Below are 12,208 nucleotides of genomic sequence, written 5' to 3' on the forward strand. Positions count from 1 at the left end.
TAAAAGACAGCCGCACACACGTAGAGTTATTCCTTTCATTCTGGTTGGGGCAGTCGAGTGTGGTGCACTGACGGCTTTCTCAAAGTCAAGGTACCAGTGTAATTGTCTTAATTAAACATTAACTGTAATGGGTGTGGGTTCGGAGCAGAGAAGCAACAGACCCTGAGGCGCCGCAGTCAAGCAAATCAGGCTTGAATTTTTTTGGCTTCTTCTTACTAATGCCTCCAGTGGTCAAGAAAAGATCTATAGCAGGGCTGGACAAAATATGCTCATATATAAACCGCTTTGGTCTTTAATCCGGCCCACCGATCATTTACATTACCATGAGTTATGTAATATTTGTTGACATTTTAAATTATTGTTTTATCTCATTAAAATACTCCCAAAATAAAAAACAAATAGATGAAAACCCTTATATATTTTTTTTTATTTTATTAAATACATGGTTAATTCATTCACAATTATACTCATTATAAACTCTGTATGAACACATTTACATATTTTACATATGCATGTTTATTTTATTTTTTTTACTTGATTAACAAATGATCTGGCCCTTTGTTTATATATATATATATATATATATATATATATATATATATATAAATCCAATGTGGCCCTACTTCATTACCAACTTGATATACACATTAATGCCGAGGTCATCAACATGACGCCACCAGGCAGACGGATGCCAAATCATTTGCATGTTCAACTTTTTCAAATAGATCAATATCATTATCCATTATGACATACAATTAAAGATAATATGAGCAATTTTGCTTCCAGAAGTGCGTATCACACTGCTAGCTCTACTCAAGAAGTTGCCCTCAGTTTCAGAAGGGTTGATCACAAGTTCATTAGAACAATCCACATGTACACCATGGCGCAAGGATATCATATGGCACATCAAAACATAGAAATATGAAAATGTAACAACTGACCGAATGCTTTTGTGCCATTGCAGGACTATGTAAAAACACAAAGCCATGAGACCTCGTACCAGACAAACCTGCAACGGTCCTCTTGTTTTTCATTCCCTGAGAAAGAGAAGGAGCGGGCAAAGTGGAGAATCGAGCATGCACGTGAGTATGCTGCATCCAGGATTTTCGGATAGTACATTTGATGAGGGAGGACACAAGGTTGAAAGCAGTTCCCAGGTTAATGCAAGTCTTGTTAACAGTGTTTGGGCATTTCTGGGCTTTCCAGTGGACCAGGGTCATTTTCTATTACATGCCCCAGGTGCAACAAATAATTTTGTGACAGAAAGTAGACTTGAATTTCGTCGGAGCAGGTCTAAGTTGTTCTAAACAGATATTTGCCCACCCAAGGTGCCGAATCATGGCCAGAAAAAAACAGTGCTGGTGTGGTTATTATGTATATGAGTCAAGTTGTGATATCACAATTCCAAACAGTTTGCTGACAGACACATTTTTGTCTGTTTACTTGGTTGTTTAATTTCACACTTGGGCAGGCACTCCAGAGGTCTGAATAGAAATAAGTCAATTTTCTGTAACATGTCCCTTTTCAATAAAGTTGCTCCCAATGGTTCACTTTGAGCCATGTTTGTTTGAAATGTGATGCCTCTGGACATCAGTCGGTGCCGTTTCGAGTTAAAAACAGAATCAAGGCTTATTTTTAGATTGTTAAAAGGATGATAGCTATTCCTGGCTTGCGACAAACTTAAGTGGCCCCAAACTGTCCTGATCTATTATCCTGTAGAAAACATAACTACTTTCTTCAAGCATAAAAGCTTCAGTGTGCCTTACACTACAGTCATATAGCCAACGCACTAGCAATGAGTGCATGTTTAAGTACTACAAAAGGTTAATGCTCATAAAACGCAAAATACCGTGGCAATAGTTTTGATATTTTCAGAGGTTGACTTTGACATGAGTAGAGATGTGCACGTGAATTTTGGTGATGATTCATCACATTTTTCAGTCACTAAGAGAGCTTTAGCTTTTGCACATTTACAGTTGTGCTCATAAGTTTACATACAAGCACAACTGTACTAACCAAAATATTACAAACAGCTCCCAGTATAGTGAAAATGTATAACACTGTCCACAATAAACACAACATAAACACTTCCCTGTCAATCAAAATGGAGCAGGCATACTCATTGATATGGCACAATTTTATTGCCACTATTGTGTTGGATCTCATTTGATTGAGGGACTGACAAATTGTAACCTCATAAAGTTACTGTGTTTTTAGTTTAGTGTGTTTTTAAATATGAATTACTTTTGTGTGCATTTTGTCACTTTAGTTGAATTCATTCTGTATTTACTGCAATTGGTACAAGATCATGTTTTAAACTCACATACCATCTAGTGGCCAACTTTTCTTTCTGTTTTTTTTTTTCTTTTTTTGCACAAATGTACAATGTGTCAAGAGAACACAACGCTGTCTTCTAATCAACATGTACAGTGGATATATAAAGTCTACACACCTCTCTTCAAATACCTGATTTTTACAATATAAAAAGTAAAAGCATGAATAATCAGCTAAAATAATATGGTTGCACAAGTGTGCACACCCTCTTATTACTGGGTATATGGCTATGTTCACATTTTGAACTAAGCGTTCACATACAAATTAATGTTAAATGGAAGTCAGTCCACAGCTACCACCATTTAAAGTCCCTCTGCTAAATCCCCAACAAAGTCCATATGTTCTAGTAAGCTTTTCATCAGTTTTGTCCAGTTCTTGGTGACAACACCATTGTGCCATATATTCTCCACATAATTGTGTATTTAATGAATTGGCAGTTCTTTTGTACCATTTCTTGACTGATATCTCTAGATTCCTCTGACACTGTAGAAGCTCTCTGCAAAAACGTCAGTAAAATGACACCTGTTTAACTTGAGTTTGAAAGTGATTGTTTAATTCTGAGCACAACAACGCCATTGTCTGTAGTACGTCTCCTCATGAAGGTCATGTGGGAGGTGGAGCCTAAATCCAAGCTTATCTCCGCCCTCCCCAACTGCAGAAGTGTAAGGCCACTCATACCGTGCTGTTCTTTGCCTAAATGACTTCTGCTTTTCCACAGATCTTTCCAGGGGTCCAATCTTCCATCCAAAAGTTCACCTTGACTTCAAAACAACTTCAAGACAAAACAGGTAACTGTTGGACCAACCTGAAGAACAATTCTGAAGAAGCGATAGAGCAGCAGGATCATGTGCAACCAGTGGAAGAACATGAATTGTGACTCCAAGTTGTTGACTTCGGCCTTCTTGGCTGTCATTCAACAAAGCCGCTTCTCTCCTCTTCCTCTCTTCTGAAGAATGAGGACGAAAAAAGGACACCGGATCATTGCAGTGCAGGTTTTTCTGGTACCGACCACCTCTTTGTTTCTTCACCTGTCCAGTTCAAGCAAACGCATCACTGACGAATGACGGCAACGTGATGCGGGCGTTCTCTTTCTATCTACATTCCAGATTGTGACTCCTCTTCCGCATTTGTTTTCTAATTCCCGCCCCAACGCTCCTCAATTTGTCTTTGAAGAAGTGTATAGTGGAGGTGGCGAAGAGAATTTGGAATGCATGGAACTTTATATCTAAGACCTTTACACTGTTCGTCATCATTAAGCAGAGGCCATAAAGACACTGGCAAATGCATCGGAGCAAGACTAAACAAACAGGAACAAAATGGAAATGCGATACTCAAAATCAGTGCATTCATAGTGAAGCTGCTTCATTTTCAGCCATTATGAAGCCATTTTTTTTGTCAGTGCTGTTCCACATTTCACATGTTTGAGTTTTTATTTTGTTCAGTTGCCAGCACAGCCTTAATTATTTATTTATATTTTATTTTAAAGTGAAAGCAGACTATTTTTTTATGTCATCCAGGGACACAATTTATTCGCTGACAGTGAGATTAATTTCGATTTTCTATCATCGCTTTTTTTTTTTTTTTCTATTTGTGTCACTTTTGTTGCCAATCTCCCTTTGTTTTTCTCATGGAGTTCTGAACTATTCAAAGCAATAGAATTAAGGGAATTGAGACGGTCAAGAGCACAATGCTGTCATTTGAAAAAGTAGAAATGTGTTGTCTCCGTCTGTCTAAATTAACAGTGATATGACGCTCACCAATCAGCATATGAGGAAACGTACCCAAATCCCTTAATTTCAACATCTCAATGTTGCACTAATACGGTGCAATAATCTGCAACCGATCACGGTGGGACATCTCTAGCCACGAGTCACCGATACGACTGAGAGCACTTCAGGCCAGAAGACGGGCAGTGAAGAAGCCGACTCCGGTGTCATTTAGGACAACACCCACCTCCTCCTGAGGTCAAACCTCACACATCAATCAATCAGTCTGTATCAGCATGTGTCTTCACTCAAGTCGAATGCGCACGCCGCACATGAAAGCACACTTCAAAATGGTGTCAAAAGAGGAACCAAAAATCACGTTTTTTTTTTCATTTTCTATCTCACCCTGACCTACAACCTCTCTCAGTTGTCATGGAAACTACTCAGGTCAGTGTTCTCCCTCTTGCTGATGATGCTCCTGCAGTGCATTGTGGGATCTGCGCTTTGCCTATACGCCACACGACAGCAGCAACTAACGTACTGTCCAGGCCAAACATAACGAGCAGAAGCCGACACTTGTGTTGTATATTGTCCGTGTGAACGCTCGCCGGGGACCTTCGCATGCTGCCCGGTGTTGACAAAAAAAAAAGGAAAAGAAAGAAAAAAACCTCAACGTCACCTCTATATTGTTCTGTTCCTAATGTTTGTATGTATGTGCGTATGAGTGTGGCAGTTCTGTTTGTATGTATCCGCCATTGATGAACATAAAAAAAGAAAAACTGTTCAATCAAGCGCCACAGATACGGTACAGGGCGAAAAAGGAAAGGCCACTTCTCATCTCCACTCGTTCTATGCAATCAATCCCATTTGGTAACAGTACAAATATGAACAAGAAAAATGGCCATCGTCGTTGAATAATAGTACACATTTTACTTGCAGTGTGTTCTGATGGTAAATGGCAGATTAGTGGCATTTAACCCTCATATTTGGTGGGTCAATTTGACCCCATACAGGATTGAAAGACTCGAAATGGCAGATTGTCTCCGTAAATTCAAGTCCTTTTTCGAATTCAATGAGGACAATTGAGGACAATATATATACATATATATATATACAGGACTGTCTCAGAAAATTAGAATATTGTGGTAAAGTCCATTATTTTCTGTAATGCAATTACATGCCATACATTCTGGATTCATTACTAATCAACTGAAATATTGCAAGCCTTTTATTGTTTTAATGTTGCTGATTATGGCATTTTCAGCCAAATATCTTATCTCAAAATATTAGAATATTTCCTCAGACCAAGTAAAAAAAAAATCCATAATTATATATATATATATATATATATATATATATATATATATATATATATATATATATATATATATATATATATATAATGTCAATTAGACCCAGGGTGCATCTCAAAACATTTTTAGTAGTTTAATGCAAAGAATGGAACTCAAAAGTTTCAAAGTTTCATAAAAGAAAATCATTTTCAAAAAGGCCAATTTCTTCTTAATCCCTCTTTGTTTCTTATGTATTGTTTATTGAGAAGTAAATTGGTGTGTGTTTTTTATTTGTTAACAGAGCTAATATCATCACAACAAATAAAAACGAAAAAATATTCCACTCGTCATCTGTAGTCAATCAATATAAAGTATGAGTTTGACTATTATTTCTTCCATAATATTCCAATTTTCAATTTTATTGACATGTTCCTAGTAAGAAATATTTAGTACGGAAGTGTGGAACTGCCAAAGTGAAGTAAACAGATTTGACTGGGCTATGTCGTTTGAACATATTGTAACGCCATTCAAATGTGTTGATAAAATGTAGGCCAAATGCAAAACATATATGAACACCCCCCCAAATAATACCACAGGGTATTCCCATAATGCCATGCAGGTGATGCCACAATTGTGCACAGCATAAATCAATACCCGCTGGCATTATGGGGGAGGGGAGGAATTCAAGCAACTTTACCAATACATTTGAATGACTCAAATATCAATAATTTAAAAAGACGTGATACATTTGAATGACTTAAATATCAATAAGTTAAAAAGACGTGATACATTTGAATGACTTTGCAGTGCCATCGAACGACATAACCCAGTCAAAATGGTTTACTCCACATTGGCAGCTCCACGCTTGTGTAACATCGGGTTACTTAGAAAGTAAACAAACTTGGGTAAAAATCCTCGTCTGCTGTGGCCAAATTGACCCCAAGGATACGGAAAAAAATGTCTGTGAATTTAAAAGTAACAGGAGGAGAAGTGCAAGAGAGAAAAAGGCGGTTCATTAGTGCAGATCATTACCGGTGGGTGACATGTTTTTCCAGAAAAAGCACCTGGTAAGGTGAAGTGGGGGGAAAAATAGAGCGAGAAAGGCAAAGCTGATAGCAGAACATGAAATGTTCAGAGGTGTTCTCCAGAGATGTATCAAGAAATTCTTATATATTGAGAGAGATTCTATACAGGTGAGCGTATATTCCCTCATGTGCTCAATGGCTGCTCAGAGGTGAAAAAGAAAGCTTCATCTCATTTGTTATTTTCGTTTCTGATGACAGTACTTGATGATACCAGAAATATATACGAGGGTTCATAAAGGATCAGCTCAAAGGCACATCAGAAAGGTTATACATGATGTATTAGGTAACGTTGCATTTTGCCTTCTTGCAGAAGTTTCGTACCATAACTTTTTAACTTCAAAATGAATCAATTTGGCCTGTAACTTAACAGCAGGGTGAAATGTACTATCAGAAGAACAGCTGCTATTTTTGTTGAGAGTAAAAATCATCTTTAAAAAAAAAAGTATATATATTTTATGAAATATGAATGAGATTATGTATTTAAGAATTTATTTTATGATAATTGAAAGGGACTTTGTGCTGTTGGGGATTCCAGAAAGTAGGTCCTTGAACCCTAATTTTAAAAAAGTGATAGAATGGAATGTGTTATATATAAAGCTGAATGAAGACAAAGCATTCAATATTCAGATTGTAACATGAGAATCTCAGTTATATGTAACTGAACTCTTACGTTTTCATATCAAAAGTCATAATAAGGAACTACTTTCTCAACATTTGAATAGGATCTTTGTGTGGCTTCTAATAAATCCGTTTCCTAATTTCGACACCGTTCACATCTGCTTGTCTCAATCAGCCACTCAAGGTGACTTAAATATGCATTGCAGCAAGGGCTTTTATTCTCCAGTGTAATACTTGCTAGTCATCGAAGAAAGCCATTGAAGCAGTTGTGCTGTTTGTCTGCACTCTGTAGGTGTCTTGTCGATTTCTTGGAATCTAACAGACGAAACTTGAGAGTGAAAATCACCAGTCCACGGCATGTTTCAAGCACAAATGTAGACAACAATACACATATTGCAGTTGATTCACATTTTGGCATTTACTTTGGACATGAAAAGGGTGAAAAAAAAATCTCTACGGCTGCATCAGTACTGCGTAAAATGGAAAAAAACAAACATTTTGGAACGTTTATTACACTTTGAAGAAGTGAGCAGTCACAAACACTTTTTTTTTTTCATTTGTAACCTCTCCTCTTAGCCTCAGCAATAATTGACCAGTTTGACTTAGAATTCATTTTAAAATGTGTACATTATTTTTTTAACTGACTTTTTTTTTCATGATTTTATAGCCATGAAAGAGACCAATGTAAAAGTTCTGCACTTCATTTTTAATATTAAGTTTGCAACCATGAAAAAGTACGTACAGATGTTGTAAATGTTGGGATTTTATTTTTTTTTCCAGTTTTCTGTGTGAGTCGTCCAAATGTTTTTTACAGTAGTACATAGGACAGCATGACAAGAGACAGATCTTAAAATAAAATATACTGTGCATTATAAATAAAACTATTTATGAAGAGATTTTAGGTGAGCAGGAGTAGGAAAGAGATAAACTAAGAAAAGCTATAAAATCATATGGGAGTGTTTTTTGTTTGTTTGTCCATATAAAGAATCATAATTAAGATGGCATGCACGAACTGACACCTGCCCCAGTGATCCAAAAACAAAGCCCACCCAAAACTTCCCTGGACTTTTGAAGTCTCGTCAACATTCCACCTCACGAGCTGCCGTATGTTTTGCTTTGCTTTTGTTCCCAGTGTAAATAGCAGATAAGAGCCAATCCACTTTCCACAATCATGGCAGTCATGACATGTTCTTTTCAACATGTAAATGTCAGCAATGATAAAACAAGCAGCCACTAGTGGAGGGGGCCTTTTGCACACCACATGGCAACACAAGCTGGAGCGTATGCAAACCTGAGCCTCCCTGAGCCAAGCGTGTGCTTTCAATGTGTATAAAAACAACCAAAACAAAGAGAGCTGAAGATCAGTTAAATAACTAAAGGACAAACATTTACATTATGTGTGTGTGGCTGGCTTGTGTTGAAAGTTTTCTTATCATTTGGGAGCAAAAAAAAAAAAAAAACAAGAAAAAAAAACTCGGAATCTGATATGGAAAACATTGGTTTGCGTGAAGTTTCTATAAATGTTGTGTTTGTAAAATGAGATACCATTCAAAACAAAACGTGGGTTACGTTTTCTGGCTCCCATGTAAGTTTTGGGGTGGGCAGATGACATTGGAGGGGAAATGAACAATAAGTGTAAAAATCATAATTATATATATAAAAAAGTGATGAAGCTGGAGATGAAAAAGAGCCTATTAATAACAACAACGTTCACTGTTGTAAGTGCAATGAGCTAAACTTCCTGTTCTCCCCATTGTAAAACCTTGTGTATGTTTCCGTGTTTTCCTTCTGTAAATGGGTGTAGTAGACCTGGTGCATCATGCCATGTAATGTGATGAATGACAAATTATGACCTTAAAATACATTTCAATCAGGAAAAATAAAATACAAATACATACGAAACTGCTGTGGACATTTTATTTTCTATTCACAACGGCGGTTACTAAGTAGGAGCCTTCACATGAGCTTCTCGTCCCAAGTGGACATCAGACTGAGCAGGATTTGAGCTTCATCCACAACATCCGTTGGTAGCCTGGTATGCTCAGCAGAGGCGAAGAGATTAATTGATTGATTTTTAGGTGATATAAATATGCGGTGTGCTGGTATAGCTGAAATCAAATGTTAAGACTTGTGCAGTCCATTGGCTCCTCTAGCAATCACAATCTGAATAAAATCAAATCTTACAACTTTTTCCTCCAAGAGCTTTCTTAAAATAAGTCGGGTTTTTTTTTTCATATTTTTCAGGAAACACAAAAAATTTAACCATATGCATCTTGAGGAGAGCTGATTTACACAAAAATAAAAATTTTCGCAAAAAGAATAAAAATGACTTTATTTTAAGAGGGTGACAAATCTGACTATTTTGAAAAATTGAAGGATGCAAAGGGTCCTTTTACCGACCAGACCTGTCTCCCATTGAAAATGTGTGGCACATTGTAACCAAAGATGCATATCAAGCAAGAATGGGAGAGAATTCCACCTACAAAGCTTCAAACATTTGTATTCTGTTCCCAAAGGCCTCAAAGGAAAGTTGATGCAACACGGTAGTGAACAAGCTCCTGAAGGCTACCAGCGTTTTTTTAACGTGTTGTAGGCATCCAAGAAAAAAATGAGAATGAAAAAAACAAAACAGTTTTGTCAGTTTTGTGCAGCATATTCAGTTGAATGTTGTTTAAGAAGGGTTTCCAAATCATTGTATTCTGTGTTTATTTACGTTTTACAAATCTTTCCAACTTCACTGGAATTGGGTTTTGTGGATTTGACTTTGCAAATGTCTTCTGTATGGTTGTTAATATTCATGTGACCAACCATCAAACATCAATTGTTTTAGCTTCGTGTGTAGGGTTCTTAAAATATTGCTCACCCTCACCGTAAAGTACACAAGGGTGGCCATTAGTTTTGAATTTACTGTAACTACAACCACCTTTACAACCAAAATCGTATTCTGCATGATTATCCTAGCAAAATATCACCATTTGATTGTAATTAATATGTGACAGGTACCGAAGTCAAACATCATAGTCACAGTCCGTACAGCACTCAAGCAGCCACAATCCTTAAAAAACAGAGCAAACTAACATATTTTAATTTATAGGCTACTTGATATGATACTGTATCCATTGCTAAGGTTGCTGAAGTCAACACTTGGGCAGCTACAATCCTAAAACAATTAAAACTTGATTAATGTTCTAGAGCAAAGTAAGACCTCGGTAGACTTTGATTCATACTTGACAAGTCTTGCTGAAGCAGCTGAAGTCAATCATACTGATATCAGCAGGCCATCCAGCACTCACATTTGTTTACCATTGGTTTATTGGACCATGTTAAGAGTTCTTTAAAGAGCGTTTCATAGTTTTAATCAACTTAATATCAGATTTTTGGAAGGGACAAATGAGTAGAAAAATTACATTTCCCCATGATTGAAAATTTGACAAACAATTCTATTTTAGTTCATGAGCTCAGTCAGAACATGTTCAACAAAGTTTAAAAGATAGCAATACAAATAGCCAATTGGTCTGCATATATTTAATTAGATGCAAAAAGATATATTTAAAACAAGTAAATATTTTTAGTAAAAGGGGCTCTTTTTCATTTAAATTTTGTTCAAAAATAATTACAAAAAAAAAAAAAAGTTTGTCATCCAAATTTGAAATTAAGGATTTTATTAGTAGACATTCTCCTGTCCATGACTATCAAGCTGTCCACAGTTTGCCTATACAGTCCCCCACCAAAAAATAAAACATCTGGTGGTTATGTTCTCACCAAACAAAATGCTTTAAATACTATAAAAATAAATCAATTGCACAAAATAATGTGTCATTCATTTTGCGTGTGATTACCTCTGTGTAACACTTGTACACAAACAACAAACACAAAGATAGTCCAAGAAGAGGAGGCAGGGGAGGCTAAAATTCAACTCAGGACATGTTAAGAGAAATAACGAAAACAAAAGGATTTGACCTTGATGGCCCATTAGATGGAATGTGTCTTAATGGATGAGAACATTGTACCGTTTTGTGATTCATACAAATCTTATGCATCGAAACACTGCACCCGACTTTAGTGTTTTGTCTAACATCACATAGATTAGGGCTTTGGGGAAAAAAAATGTTGGCAGGCACAGAGACAATATGTAATACAAATATGTCTAATGGTTGTATGTGGTTAAGTGCTTAAAAAAAATAGAGGCAGGCTATAGAAAGGAAGAAAAAAAAACTGTCATTTGGCCACCCCAACAGAATTCAACCGTTTTCTTTTTACAACCTGCAATAGCCCAACAAAAACAACTTCAGTCCAAATATTTTCTTGCTTTAGCTGTTTGGAATTTCTGCACTGTTACTACCGCAGTCAGCACGATAGCTCAACTTTTTTTTTTTTTTTTTAATTTTCACAACATTCAAGAGGAAGGTAAAATAAAAACTCAATGTGCTGTTGGTCTGCTACAAAAACTTATCTAAATGTAAAGACTATTAACAAGGCATGTTACATTATCCTCACCCGACTGAAGCGTTTCTCTTCGTCATGTTACAATGACAATCTCAAATCTTTTTACATACCAATATAGTCAGAATTTTTTTTTTTGACACAGGAATGGAATCATTGTGGAATTTTACAAATTTTCAACATCTTAAACATTCAGTCAGGTGTGTTTTCTTAACAGCAAGATAGGCAAGAACATGTTTTCTAAAGACTTTATAGTCATCATTCTGTTGCTTAAGCCTATTTATACAGAATGTTGCCATAATGACTAATACTACACACATTCCGTCATGGGCCGTTCAAATGGTGACATATGGAAGAAACAATGATTGATGGAAAACATTTACAGGTCACGCAACGAAAGTTGATGTGAAATCCTTGATGGGGAAGAAGCAAGCAAGTCGAGATGAGGCAACTGTCCAAGAGAGGCCTCTGTGTAAGTCTTTCCTATCTGCGCTGGATGTGTGCAATGGTGAAGGCTTGAAGTTTTGAACGTGTCCCTCCAAATTATGATGAGGCTTGTGGAACAGGTGGAACGTGAAGGCGAGCAGTCTCATCAGTAGATATCAGGCAAGTCTTGGTAGTTCCTACTGAAGTAACCACCAGAGTAATTCCAGTCCTGTGAGCCCGTGCTTGGATTGGTGCCCATTTGGAACCACCTTTATAAAAAAAATTAAAAAAAATAATAAATAAA

At 36.6% G+C, this 12,208-nt stretch overlaps 2 protein-coding genes across 14 annotated transcripts in view; one reads left to right on the top strand and one right to left on the bottom strand.

Moving 5' to 3' along the window:
* Positions 1 to 4,718, top strand: part of bsna (bassoon presynaptic cytomatrix protein a) — a 143,494-nt gene extending 138,776 nt beyond the window's left edge. For all 7 annotated transcript variants that reach the window (XM_077514856.1, XM_077514858.1, XM_077514860.1 and 4 more), the window contains 2 exons: positions 965 to 1,082; positions 3,053 to 4,718. The gene's annotated coding sequence lies outside the window, so the exon portion shown is untranslated. The remainder of the gene's footprint in view (positions 1 to 964; positions 1,083 to 3,052) is intronic.
* Positions 4,719 to 10,674: 5,956 nt separating this feature from the next.
* Positions 10,675 to 12,208, bottom strand: part of LOC144014687 (oxysterol-binding protein-related protein 2-like) — a 28,503-nt gene continuing 26,969 nt past the window's right edge. For all 7 annotated transcript variants that reach the window (XM_077514870.1, XM_077514872.1, XM_077514869.1 and 4 more), the window contains one exon: positions 10,675 to 12,173. In XM_077514870.1, the coding sequence (XP_077370996.1) occupies positions 12,071 to 12,173 (103 nt within the window). In that variant the 3' untranslated portion in view covers positions 10,675 to 12,070. The remainder of the gene's footprint in view (positions 12,174 to 12,208) is intronic.

Source organism: Festucalex cinctus, chromosome 2 (genome assembly GCF_051991245.1).
Source record: "Festucalex cinctus isolate MCC-2025b chromosome 2, RoL_Fcin_1.0, whole genome shotgun sequence".
Taxonomy (NCBI): Eukaryota; Metazoa; Chordata; class Actinopteri; order Syngnathiformes; family Syngnathidae; genus Festucalex; species Festucalex cinctus.